General features: G+C 34.1%; 1 protein-coding gene across 1 annotated transcript in view; it reads left to right on the forward strand.

Moving 5' to 3' along the window:
- Positions 1-14602, forward strand: part of ABCB5 (ATP-binding cassette, sub-family B (MDR/TAP), member 5) — a 127808-nt gene that overhangs the window by 6695 nt on the left and 106511 nt on the right. Inside the window, exons 4-6 of the mRNA XM_011973911.1 lie at positions 2268-2322; positions 12819-13010; positions 13096-13267. Coding sequence (XP_011829301.1) covers positions 2268-2322; positions 12819-13010; positions 13096-13267 — 419 coding nt within the window. The remainder of the gene's footprint in view (positions 1-2267; positions 2323-12818; positions 13011-13095; positions 13268-14602) is intronic.

Consider the following 14602-nt stretch of genomic DNA (forward strand, 5'->3'; position numbering starts at 1 on the left):
AGTATGATCAAATCTTTCAGTTTAGTAGTTACTTAGGTTTTTGTTTTTTGGGTTTTTTTTAGTAGCTTTTAGCCATGCACTATATAACATAATGCAGAAGAGAAGAAGAAAATTATAGCACTAGAGACAGATACCCTGAATTGGTGGTGAGAGGAACTAGCAATTAGGTGTGGAAAAGGTGTTTTTATATTGCCCTTATTTGTAGGCATCTTTTGTGTATCCTTTGTAGCATCCTATTTCAGGGTCATGTCTTTCAAGGTGACATTATTCTTTAGGTGTAAATTCCAGTGATTTTCCTACGCACTGATGTAATAGCTATGCAGTGTTTTTAATCTGGTAGATATTATAAATATTAGTAATTCCCTGATTTTTTGTGCTTTTCCCCAAATTCTACACTAGGAAGTATTGTTATAAATACTTATTATAACTGGGACAAATGACTCTTCACGACCTAGACTGTCTTTTCATCAACATTAGCCTATCTTTGTGCAGTCTACTTCCCTCTGTGCTCTGTTTGACTTTAAATTCTAATTTATACCTAAATTATACCGTCTTGTTTTCCAAAAAGCAAATCTTTAAGCAAAAAAAAAAAAAAAATCTTTAAAGCAAAAAAAATCTTTAAAACCAAAAGCAAATCTTTTACGTGTACTAATCTTGAGTGGAACAAACTCATTGCTTCCATCTCTGTCTTTCCATAATCTCCTGCTTAAACAGTTAGGATTTTTAAAATATTTTAATAATATAAATAAAATTAAGGATATAAGTTAAAATCTGACATATTAATGATGTAAATTGATATATATGCTAAATAATTTGTTGTTAAACAAATGGAGCCACCAATTCACTGAGTAAATATTTATTGTCAACTACATCTCTATGAACGAATGAATGAATGAATGCATGAGTAAATGAGCAACCTGGCAACCTAAGACCTTCTGCTTGGCAGTATTCCTTTTGTTAAATTTTTTCTGTAATCGATTGCCTTACCTGTTTTGGATAGGCTAGGTACTACATATCTAATTGCTATTTCTGTGAATTCTAATTTTTGTTGTTGTTCAAGGCTTCCCCAGTTTCCTGGTTTTATCAAATGTGGTAAACATGTAGAGGAGTTCAATAATGATTTAGATAAATTCATGGATATTATTGGTATATTATAACATTGTTAAAGAGAAATAAGGATATTAAGAGGCAAACCTTCAACCTTCTAACATTGATTTTCAGGAGGATAATAGAGCAGGATTATTCATTCCTATAAATAAAAATATGAATAACAGCTATCATTATTTGGGGATCCATTTTTGTTTGAGTCCTGATCTTTCCAAAATATTACCTCCATCAACACAATCTATACACTGAGATTATGCCATTTTTATGAGATTGCAGGAACCATTTTTAGAAACAATGTTTATTTCCTTTATTTGCTCAGTTAAATCTCATTGAAATCTCCATTTCTGCCATATGAATTTTGGTGTTTTTTCCTACCACAATTCCGTAAATAGAATAAGGGAGAAATTATTGTTTGCATATAAATAAAGATCATAAACATTGTAATATGTGATGATGTTATGGTTATAACAGATGAAGAGTCATGATGTCTGCAGTTCATTTCAAATGTTGATTATAAAGGTATAAGGAGAAAGTTGGAATCATGGATATCGACCATGGTTTTGTGTTGTTGGTGAAATCAGGACTTTGGTATATTTCACAGTGTACAATATTTTTTCCTACTAGAAGATATATAGAAAAGTTTACATAGAAAACTAACAACCTTTCAACATTGTTTTACCATGTTACTATCCTGGTTATACTCAACACGTTTCAATGAGCTTTCCATTTTTCCCATGGCTAATTCTTCTAGAACTTACACACATGTTCTTGCTTTTCTTGGACTTCTGAAATCATTCCCTGGAGTGTTTTAAACTGAATTCAAAGTGTATAATCTCAGGCAGAAGCAGGGAATTCTATTACTATTATTTTCATGACTGTTGCCTGATCAGAGATGTCCCAAAGAATTCTTTCCAGTTATGAACTATATGGCTAATGCTTCCTTATAGTTTTCCAAGTTTCATGAGTACTTCTTCAGAGCAGAGATAATTATTTCTAGTTCTAGGTTAAAGAATAGAAAATGAGATGATAATAAACCTGTTTGTGGGCAGTAAATCTGTTGTCTTAAGAGGGCACTATATTTGGTTTGGAGGGCTATCTGTGTAACAGTATGATCAATTATAAATTAATGTCCTCTATAATTTAAATAACCTTTTTTACAGCAAATTATCAGAACTGTACTCAGTCTCAAGAGAAGCTGAATGAAGATATGACTGTGTAAGTTCAAATGAAATGTTAATATCACATTTGTTGCCTGATGCTTTATTTAAAGCTTACAAGAAAAAAGCAACTGAAATTTTGTATGACCATTAATATTACATAACAAATGATTAAAGCAAACATTTCCTCTTCTTTCATTAGGTATATAAAATGCAATTAGCACATATTTTTTCTTCTACTCAAAAGGTGTATAGGTCATATGTTTTGAGTTGTATTTGACAAAGTTGTCATCAATTTAAAAGTTGTAAGGATTTGCATTTTTGTAGGAATTTTGCCTCCCAGCAATATCCTGGGAAAGAAAGGACTTGATTTGCCTTCTAAAAAATTATATTCCTTTTGAGGCTCATTGAAAATTCTATTTCTTTAAACATCAAAAATCACAAAATGTGTGCAACAAATAAATAGTAAAAGTAATAAAATACTTTTTAAAATAAAAATAGTAAGGTTTTATTCACACTAAATTTGGAGACTAATTATTCCGACTATTATGGTAAAGTTGTATCCAAACAAAAAATTGTAAAGTCTGAATAATAAATAATTTACAAGGATGTTCTGTTTTGTAATTTTAGGTATTAAACAGTATGGTTTATTTACTCAACATGTTCTGACTTTCTTAGGTAGACACTACCTTTCTCAGTATATGGACTGGATTTCCATACTGCCTCACTAAAACTTTCTGGGTCTTTACTCTATATCTAAATGATTCCTATTCTTTTCCCCCAAAAATGAAGACACCATGTTGTCAAGGGACACCCATCACATTGCAGTGACATCTTCTGGGCCTTAATTCTTTTTTTAATTAAAAAATTACAATTGATGCACGATAATTGTACATATCTATGAGGTACATAGTGATGCTGTATAGTGATCAGATCAGATTAATTAGCATATTCATTATCTCAAACATTTATCATTTCTTTGTGTTGGGCGTATTCAGTATCTTTCTTCTAGCTATTTGAAATCATGTAATATATTATTGTTAACGATAGCCATAGTTAACTATAATACTATAGGACATTAGAACTTATTTCTTATATCTGGCTATAATTTTAGCATTAACAAATATCTCCTTATCCCTTCCTTCTCTCTACCTTTCCCAGCCTCTAATATCCTCTGTTCTTCTTTAGTTTTAATTCCTAATATGCCCTGTCCAATATGTTAGCCATGGCCATTTGTGGCTATATAATTTTGTTTATAGATTTAGGTGGTACAAGTGCAGTTGTGTTACATGGATATATTGCATAGTGGTGAAATCTGGGCTTTTAGTGTAACCATCACCCAAAAAGTAAACCTTGTAGCCATTAAGCAATTTCTCATCTCTTACACCCCCTTTTACCCTCTCAGCCTCTGAGTCTCCAATGTCTACTATTCCACTCTCTTTGTCCATGTGTACACATTATTTAGCTCCCACTTATAATAAGTGAGAACATGTGGTATTTGACTGTTTCTGAGTTATTTCATCTAAGATAATGGCCTCTAGGTCCATCCATGTTGCTGCAAAAAAAACCCCATGATCTCACTATTTTTTATGGCCGAGTAGTATTGCATGCTCTGTGTGTGTGTGTGTGTGTGTGTGTGTAAACATTTTCTGTATCCATTCATTCATTGATGAACACTTAGGTTGATTCCATATCTTTGCTATTGTGAATAGGGCTACAATAAACATACAAGTTCAGGTATCTTTCTGGCACAACGATTTCTTCTCCTTGGGCACATACTCAGTAGTGACACTGCCAAATTGAATGGTAGTTCAACTTTTAGTTCTTTAAGAAATCTCTATACTGTTTTCCATAGAGGTTGTACTAATTTACATTACCTCCAATGGTGTATATATTCTCCTTTCTCTGCATTCTCACCAACATCTATTATTATTTGACTCTTTAATAGTAGACATTCTGATTGGTGTAAGACAGTGTTTCACTGTGGTTTTATTTGCATTTCTCTGATGATTACTGATATTAAGCATTTTTTCATATGCTTTTTGGCCATTTGTATGGCTCCTTTTGAAAAGTGTCTGTTCATGTCCTTTGCCCACTTTTTAATGGAGTTATTAAGGTTTATTTTATTGTTGTTGTTGAGATGTTTGAGTTCCTTGCAGATTCTAGATATTAGTTTTTTGTTGGTTGCATAGTTTGCAAATATTTTCTCCCATTCTACAGGTTGTCTTTTCATTCTAAAAGATAATCTAAAAGATTATTTCTTTTGGTGTGCAGAAGCTTTTTAATTTAATTAATTTCCATTTGTCTATTTTTGGTTTTGTTGCATTTGTTTTTGAGGTCTTAGTCATGAATTCTTTGTCAAGGCCAATGTCCAGAAGAGTTTCTCCTAAGTTTTCTTCTAGGATTCTTATCATGTCAGGTGTTAAATTTAAGTCTTTAATCCATGTTTAGTTGATTTTTGTATATGGTGAGAGATAGGGGTCCAGTTTTATTCTTTTGCTTACAGATTTCCAATTTTCCCAGCATCATTTATTAAATAGGATGTCCTTTTTCCAATGTATGTTTTTGTTGGCTTTGTTGAAGGTCAATTGGTTGTAGATATGTGGCTTTATTTCTAGGTTCTCTATTCTTTTTCCTTGATCTATGTGCCTATTATTATACCAGTACCATGATGTTTTGGTTACTATAGCCTTGTAGTATAATTTGAAATCAGGTAGTGTGATACATCCAGCTATGTTCTTTCTGCTTATAGTTGCTTTGGTTATTAAGCCTTTTTTTGTTGCATATGAATTTCAGGATTGTCTTTTCTAATTCTGTGAAAAATGACATTGGCATTTTGATAGAAATTGCATTGAATGTATAGATTGCTTTGTCCAGTAAAGTCATCTTAATGATATTGATTCTTCAGATCCATAAGCATGGGATGTTTTTCCATTTGTTTGTGTCATCTACAATTCCATTCATCAGTGTTTTGTAGTTTTCCTTGTAAAGATCTTTTAATTCCTTAAATATATTCTTAGATATTTTTGTAACTATTGTAAATGGGATTGATTTCTTGATTTGATTCTCATTTTGACCATTATTGGTATATAGAAATGTTACTGATTTTTGCACATTGATTTTATAACCCGAACCTTGACTGAATTTGTTAGCAAATCTAGGAGTATTTTGGTGGAATTGTTATGGTTTTCTAGGTATAAGATCATATTATCAGCAAATAAATAATTTGACTTTCTGTTTTCCAATTTGGATGCCGTTTATTTCTTTCTGTTGCTTGATTTCTCTATGAATATGAATTGATTAAAATTAAATGAAATTTAAAATTCAGTTTCTCATTCTCAATCACATGTCAAGTGTTAATAATTATATCTGGCTGGCTTCCATACAGTACAACATAGATATTGAACATTTTTTTCATCATGGAAAGTTCTATTGGATAGTGTTGTTCTGGGCTACAGTGTGAATGATGCTCCCTTGAATTGAGTTTTGCTGCAGCCTCAACTTTCTTTGGCGTAAAGTTCTTATCTTAGCTAATTTTACATAAAATTTCTCTATATTGGATCTTTTGAAAATTCTTGATTAGGACCTACGGTTGTGCTTTCTACTGAATTTTTGGTCTTACAATATTAAGGCAGGGCTCCAATGTGCAGTCACAAAGTATATTTTTTTCCACAAAAAGTTTAAAAATTTTTTAATATGAGCATCTGTTTAAAAGTAGACAATAAAAGGGACAATAAGATGAAAAGATATGTCTATGTACAGTTATTTAAGGGCTACTAAATTTATAAGAAAACATACTTACCTTTTATAGTACTTGTTATACTATTATTTCTTTTTTTAAGATTTATTTAAATAATAAGAAATTTATTACTGAGACCAGCTGCAATGGCTCACTCATGTAATCCCAACATTTTAGGAGGCGGAGGCAGGTAGATCACTTGAGGTCAGGAGTTCAAGACCATCCTGGCTAACATGGTGAAACTCCATCTCTACTAAGAATACAAAAATTAGCTGGACATGGTGGCAGGCACCTGTAGTCCCAGCTACTCGGCAAGCTGAGGCAGGACAATTGCTTGAACCCGGGAGTTGGAGGTTGCAGTGGAGTTTGAGATCACACCACTGCACTCAAACCTTGGCAACAAAGCAAGACTCCATCAAAAAAAAAAAAGAAGGAAGGAAGGAATTACCTATAATATTCAGTACATTATTATTAATCATAATTATTCAGTATTCAGTATGTTAATATTTTTTAAATATTTGAGATACATATTAAAGAAGACTCTTCAGTCCAATTGGTTTGAAAAACGTTATCTATGACAGCCTTCTATCGGATACATACATGACAGATATGGATAGTAAGGGGTTCATTTAGTTAGCTTGATTTAATCCAAGTTTTCCAAACCTATTAATGTTTGATTATGGAACCTAATTCATTTCTGCTAAAATTGATTAGCATCTGTGGAACTAATATTTTAATGAACACTGATTTGCATAATTTTTTGAGTATAAGGTGATAGTACTTCTTCCATCTGTAATAATCAGAAACTAAAGAATTCTATTCTGCTATTTTCCAAAGAAAATGACTCAGCTTTATAATTTTAATGTTTAGTCTATGCCTCTGTCTTATTTCTCAGAAAATTTTTCTAAAAATAGTTGAATCTTTTGTTGCTGACTCCAGATTGGAATGACTAAATAGTGCCAGGACTACTGCTGGTCAATATGATGCCTCCTCTTTTGCTGTCAAAAGTTGATTACTTAATTTTTTGTTTTTAGATGGAGTTTTTGCTCTTGTTTCCCAGGCTGGAGTGCAATGGCACAATCTTGGCTCACTGCAATCTCTGCCTCTCGGGTTCAAGAGATTCTCCTGCCACAGCCTCTGGAGTAGCTGGGAATACAGATACGCGCCTCCATGCTCAGCTAATTTTGTATTTTTAGTAGAAACGGGGTTTCTCCATGTTGGTCAGACTGGTCTCAAACTCCCAACCTCAGGTGATCTGCCTGCCTCGGCCTCCCAAAGTGCTAGGATTACAGGTGTGAGCCACTGAGCCAGGCCTTGATTATTTAATTCTATATGAACTCCTAAGCAACTTGATCCTTTTCTTTTGCTACTTCTAATGTACCTAGCATAACCTACTTGAAACAGAAGGGGCAAACTAGACAGCCAACTCCATGTTAGATTAATACATAGTAAGCGCTCAATAAATGAAGCCATTAAATCAATCTTAATTTGGGTGACTTTTGGAATCAGAAAGCTAAGGCCTCAAGGGTGGCTTCATTTCTTGATGCAAAATTAATTGCCTGGGCTCTGGGGTTACTAAAATTCTTCTTCTGGATCCCAGGTAGTTTGGAAGTCTGATTACTAGATGAATGTGGAGTTAATAAGTAGAGTTCTTCCATGTGGAAAACTTGAGTGTGTTGTTTCGTTTGTTTGTTTATAAGGAATAGTTTTTTAAAAAGTGAGTCAGTGCTTCTATAAAGTTATTTTAAATTATTTTTTCTGATTAAATTACATTTTCATTGTAGCAAATGTGAAAAGATACAAATGCACAAAGAAGACAAATCACTATACATAATCCCACCACTAATAGATAAAAATATTAATTTCTGTTTATATTATTATAGTATGTTTACATGTATAGTGGTACATATATAATTTTAGTGCAATTGTACTGTTTATGTGATTTTTAATATGTTTGTTGATGTATAATTTACTTAGCATATAATTTACCAGTCTTAATTGTGCAACTTAATGATTTTCAGTAAATGTATGGAGTTGTACAACCATCACCACAGTATTTCTAGAACACCTTTATCCTCCTACAAAGATCTTCATTTGCAACCAATCCCTATTCCCACACCCAGCTTGAGGCACCTCCTTATCTGCTTTTTATTTGAAAAGATTTGCATATTACTGACACTGTCTATGCATGGAAATATATAACATGTAAGGTTCTTGCACCTGGCTTCTTTTGTTTGGCATACTGTTTTTGAGGTTCATCCATGTTGTAACAGGTAGTAGTTTATTCCTTTTTATTGCTTAGTAGTAATCCATTGCAAAGCTGTATCACATTTTGTTTATCTCTTCACCAGCTGATGGATATTTGGATTGTTTCTACTTTTTGGCTATTTACAAATATGCTTCTGTGAACATTGATGTACACTTCTTTGTGTGGACATATGTTTTTATTACTCTTGAGTAGACCTAGGAGTGTAATTGCTGGGTCATATGGTAAATTTAGATTTGTCTCTTTGAAACACTGCCAAACTGTTTTTTAAAAGTGGCTACACCATTTTACTGTCCCACCAGCAGTGTCTGAGGGATCCAGTTTCTCCATATCCTCATCAACACTTGTCATTGCCTTTTTTATTACAGCCATTGTAGTAGGTATGAAGTGGTATTATAATATGACTTTAATTTGCATTTCCCTAGTGACTAATGACGAGTATTTAATGTACTTTTTAATCTATTCCTATATTTTCTTTGGTGAAATGTCTATTCAAATATTTTATCGATTTTTAAATTGTGCCATTAGTCTTCTTAGTATTAAGTGGTAAGAATTCTTTATAAATTCTGATTACAAGTTCTTTGTTGGATATACAATTGGCAAATATTTCTTCTCCATCTGTCAGAGTGTTCACTTTCTTAGAGGTTTCTTTTGAAGGGCAAAGTTTTTAACTTTGGTAAAGTTCAGTTCACTAAGTTTTTATTTTATGGATTGCACTTTTGGGTGTGGGAATTTTTTGCCTAACCCAGGATGATGAAGATTTTCCTTTACATTTTCTTCTTGAAATTGCAAGTTTAAGAGTTAATGTTTTAACTCTTAAACTTAGGTCTATGATCCATTTTGAGTTAATCTCTGTGAGTGATGTGAGGTAACGGTTTAAATTTACCTTTTTTGCATGTGGCTATCCAGTTGTCCCAGAACCATTTGTTGAAAAAACAATCTTTTCTCAATTGAATTGACTTGGCACATTTGCTAAAAATCAACTGCCAATAAATGTAAGAGTCCGTTTCTGTCCTCTCGGCTCTTGCAGTTATTGATATGTCTGTCTTTATGCCAGTATTGCACTGTTTCGATTACTGTAGTTTTACAGTTTTAATAAATAAACTCCGGAAGTGTAAGTACTCCAAATTTGCTCTTCTTTTTAAAAATTACTTTGGCTATTCTGAGTTCTCTACATTTCTATGTATATTTTATGAACACCTTGTCAATTTCTGCAGGAGAGCACACAGGAGAATTTTGACAGGGATTGCACTGAATCTATAGATAAATTTGGGGAAGACTGTCATCTTAACAACACTGAGTCTCCCAATCCATCAACGGAATGTCTCTTCATTTATTTAGATCTTCTTTAACTTCTCCTAATAATGTTTGTGATTTTCAGTGTATTCATCTTACACTTATTTTATATGATTGCTGCAAACCTTTTCCCCACAACATAAAAAAAAAATTCAACAAGATGATTTGTATTAAGCCTGTAGTGTTCCATCCTATCCTTGAATAGTTCCTCTTACTAGAAAACACGGTAAATTATTTATGATAGTTATGGTCTATTAAAGTTTCTGTGAAAATTGAATTATCAAATTTTGAAGATTACTCTTAGGAGAAATACAGTGTTAGGATCCTGTGAGCCTCTGGTGACAAACTTTTTGTCAACCAAATAACACACAACCTCACTTTATGTGTGCTTCTTTTTAAAGACACCTTATTTAATATGTGTTGGTGATTCTTTAACATTGAACTCATGTTCTCACTATATCTCACTCCTGAATGAAACTTATCTGACACACCTGTTTTCTACGTAAGGCACATCACAGCCTTCTTGCACTAAGAAACACTAGCCATCACTTCAGCATGATGCTTGGGAACTATTACAAATAGCAAAATCATCAACCAAAAGCACAAAAATGAGAAAAACTTGGCACTAAATAGACCACAAAAATAACCTTTGTTTACAGTACAAGAGCTGAAACAAGAAGGCAGAGTACGGGCCTTGCTGGACCTCAGCTGAGAATGTGTGCATCGAGCAAACCAAATTTTTGGTCACTCTGTGCATGTTCATAAATAACCATGAAAACACTACAAGTATTGACCTGGGACTTAGAAAAACAATTTCAGCAAGGAAGCAGATTTGCAAATACAGAATTTTCAAATAATGAGCATCAATTGTATTTTCCTCTCCTGTGTTGCTTGGTACTTCACTCTCCTGGATTTTCAACCACCTCACTGACTTCTTGGCAGATTCTTTATCTTTATCCCAAGCTACATCTTTGCAGAGTCACTAATAGTCCTTGGCCCTCTTCTCTTCTTTACCTACACTTAATTCTTCCTCTTCCTGGGTGTTCTCAGCCAGTCCCTTTGTTTTAATTCCCACCTGCCTATAAGTTACTGCTTTCAAATCCACATCCCCGGCCTAGACCCCCTCTCTTGTGCTTCCATTTCTCATTTTCAGCTTCTTACTTGATCTCCATTTTGAGGTTTAACAGGCATTTCTGACTTCCCACATCTAAATCTGAACTCTCTCTATATCTTGCAAATCTTGTCTTTGTCCCAGTCTCTCGCATCTGTAAGTGATACCCTCATCACCAGCTGCTCTACTCAAAACCTAAGAAGTTATTCTTGAATTCTCCCTTTCCTACATTCCTCATACCCAATACATTGGCATTTTTTTTTTCAGGAGGAATCTATTAAATAAAGATTACTTTATTATTACAAACACACACACACAATTATAAAACACTAGTGTGCACCTGTAGTCCCAGTGTTATGTACCATCAGTGCCAGCTACTCAGGAGGCTGAGACAGGAGAATCCTTTAAGCCTAGGAATTTGAGGATAGCCCGGGCAATATAGTGAGATCCCATCTTTTTAAAAAAATCAAATAAACTATAAAGCACTAAGAAATCTAAATATCCATGTGAGAGCAAACAGGTGGCAATTGAACATCCTAGGTCTATAGTATGCTTGAAGGAGACTGTGACTGATTAGATCCCCGTGGTAGAGAGAGCATCTTCATAGCCAAAGGGGGCTTACCTGTAACAGCTGTTCAAGTTCTCTCTTCTCATCAAGGATCATGAAAGGTATTCCATTCAAGGTGAGGTGTACAATCTGATGCTCTTCAAGCAGGTCAAATTCTCATAATCTAGAGGATTGAATGGAAAGAACTTTTCTTTTTCAGGATAGGTGTCATTGGAGGCAGGAAGGGAGCTTTTTGCTTTGACAGTCTTCCCAGTCATGTGTCTAGCAGAGAAAGTTGGTGGTTCTTATTCAGGCATCCATTAGTCTGGCAATTTTTGTTTCTAAAATACACCTAAAATCTGTCTGCTTCTTTTCATGTAGGCTGCCAGGATCCTCCTCCAAGCCCCCATTCTTCTCACTTTGGCCTTGGCAATAGCTTCTTAACAGAACTTCATGGGGAGCTCAATTATTTCTGCTTTCATCTGTTCTCCACAGAGAAGCTGGAGTGGTCTTTTAAAAAGTTGAACAGATAATGCCATCCCATGCTGAGATCTTCCAATGATCTTCTGCTTCTCCTGGAATAAAACATGAACAATGTACTGTAAAAACCCTAGAATATGCCAAATTCTCCAGCCTCATTATTTCTTACCACTCTGGACTTCTTTTGTTTCTGGAACATGCTAAACAACTTTTTTCTGACTCAATCTCTCCTGGGAGAGATGTTTTTTCCTCTCCCTGGAATGCACTTCCTGCTCTTTTTATGGCTGGCTTACTTTCACGTTTCGGATCCCAGCTATAATATCACTTCCTCACAGAAACTTTTCTTAAACACTCTATTTATCTGAGCTAGCTCTCCCAACCCATGTTTACTCACCAGTTATTCTGTGAACTATCACCCTGTTTACTTCCTTCCTAGAAAAACGTATTTTTTTCTCTTTGCATATTGTCTGCCTCCTGCTAGAATTGGAGGACTTATTATCCTGCTCATGGCAGTGTCTCTAGAACCTCACACATAGTGGGCACTCAGTATACATTTATTAAATAATTACATTTCTTATTTGGTCTCCTACTGTAAAATATTTGGATTGTTTTCAGTTTTTCTATATTGTTACAAATGCTACAAAGACCAGTTATATAGATGAATCTTTGTATGTATTACCTCAGTGTGAATTCCTTAAGTTGAATTTGGGGCTGACTGTGTATAGTTTTTAAGCTTTTTATCAAATGCTTTTGATTGCTATCTTTTTTTTTTTTTTTTTTTTTTTTTACCCTCCAGTTCCACCTACAGTTACCTTGATTGCCTCTATGAAACTTTTTCATATGAAAGTATTAAAAATACTGAAAGAAGACATAAATAGCAAGAATGCTTTAAAATACTAATTTCTGATAATAATATAAAAGATGTACTCTATGTTTTACAAGGAAACCTAGATCATTATATTCAATGTACTTCACTCTCATGGCATGTTATTTTTAGTCATTTTTCTAGTTCTAGCATAAATTTTCTCAATCAAATACTGTGATCGATTTGTGTGTGTGTGTAAAAAGAAAAAAATGTTGCACTTTGGTCTCACATTCTAATACTCTTTCTTCAGGTTGACCCTGTATTATGTTGGAATAGGTGTTGCTGCCTTGATTTTTGGTTACATACAGATTTGCTTTTGGATTATAACTGCAGCACGACAGACCAAGAGGATTCGAAAACAGTTTTTTCATTCAGTTTTGGCACAGGACGTCGGCTGGTTTGATAGCTGTGACATCGGTGAACTTAACACTCGCATGACAGAGTAAGAGGATGATATTGTAGTACATTAGCTTTGTTTACATATGTGACATGTAAATGACCTAATTACATTTATTTGCCTGTTTCAGTGACATTGACAAAATCAGCGATGGTATTGGAGATAAGATTGCTCTGTTGTTTCAAAACATGTCTACTTTTTCAATTGGCCTGGCAGTTGGTTTGGTGAAGGGCTGGAAACTCACCCTAGTGACTCTGTCCACATCTCCTCTTATAATGGCTTCAGCGGCAGCATGTTCTAGAGTAAGTGAGATGGCTAATGCAATATTGAATGGAAGCAGCAGTGTGGACTAGATGACACATTGAGTTTGTCCAAAAATGACTTTTCTATTCATTTGCCATGTCCCAAACTACAAAGGGATATTATACACCACAAATACTTTTGATTTTGTTCTCCATTAATCCCCTTTCTATCTTCAAGTTATTTGGCTAAAATGAAATGTTTTTAATAGCTTACTAACATTAAAAATATTTCTCTTCATTTAGCAGTCTAACACAACTTCAAGTGCTAGCATGGATAAAGTATGATGCCATTTTACATGTGACGTGTAGTTGTTGCTGTTGGGACAGCCTTGTTTGTTCTAAATTCCCAGATCAACACGTTATGATTCATTTCATTGAGTAGAATGGAATAAGAAAATCCTAAAACAATAAACACCTTTTTATATCATCCTCTTAAAGTTTATATGTATATATGCATAAAGATTTTTCAAGGCAAGGTCTCACTTTGTCACACAGGCTGGAATGCAATGGAACAAACATGGTTCACTGCAGCTTCAGCTTTGCAGGCTCAAGTCATCCTCCCATCTCAGCCCCCCAAGTAGCTGGGACTACAGGCGACCATGCCCAGCTAACTTTTGTATTTTTTGTAGAGACAGGTTTTCACCATGTTGTCCAGGCTGATCTCGAATTCTTGGGCTGAAGCTGTCCACCCACCTCGGCCCGCAACGTGCTGGGATTGCAGGCCAGTGAGCTACCACACCCAGCCAAGTTTATATTTCAATAAGGCTTTCAATTACATTTCAAATGTCTCCTAATATCTATTTTTATGTACTACATAAATATGTTTCAGTTTTTTAAACAAATTATGTACTTGCATTCTAAATTACATTTTTAGTACTGTTTTGCTGTAAGTATACCACAAAATTGTAATCTTATCTACAGCCTGGTTTTGAAACCAATACTCTTTGTGAAATCTAAAAACAACAAATGTATCTCTGATATTACTCTTCAAATCATATCTTTTGGCAATTCCACCAGTGTGTATACTCATCTTCTAGATCGGAGGCACAGTGCTTTAAATTTAGCAATACTAATTGTTCTTTATGGAAATAGAATTCATAAAATTTCCAGAGTTTATTTGCTAACAATATACTAATCAACCAAACAAGAATTTTCAGCAATAAAAATATTCTATAGTGGGATAATCCCTTAGCAATAGGCTTGGAGATTTGGACAGCATGTCTTTACTTAGTGTGACTCTGAGTGTTGACTTTGTAGCCTTTATAAAAATCTTCATCCTCAGCTTATTTGAAATGAGGAAGGAAATCTCAGTAGAAAGATTGCCTGCAGTAAGTT

The sequence above is a fragment of the Mandrillus leucophaeus genome, unplaced genomic scaffold (genome assembly GCF_000951045.1).
Source record: "Mandrillus leucophaeus isolate KB7577 unplaced genomic scaffold, Mleu.le_1.0 Scaffold140, whole genome shotgun sequence".
Lineage (NCBI taxonomy): Eukaryota > Metazoa > Chordata > Mammalia > Primates > Cercopithecidae > Mandrillus > Mandrillus leucophaeus.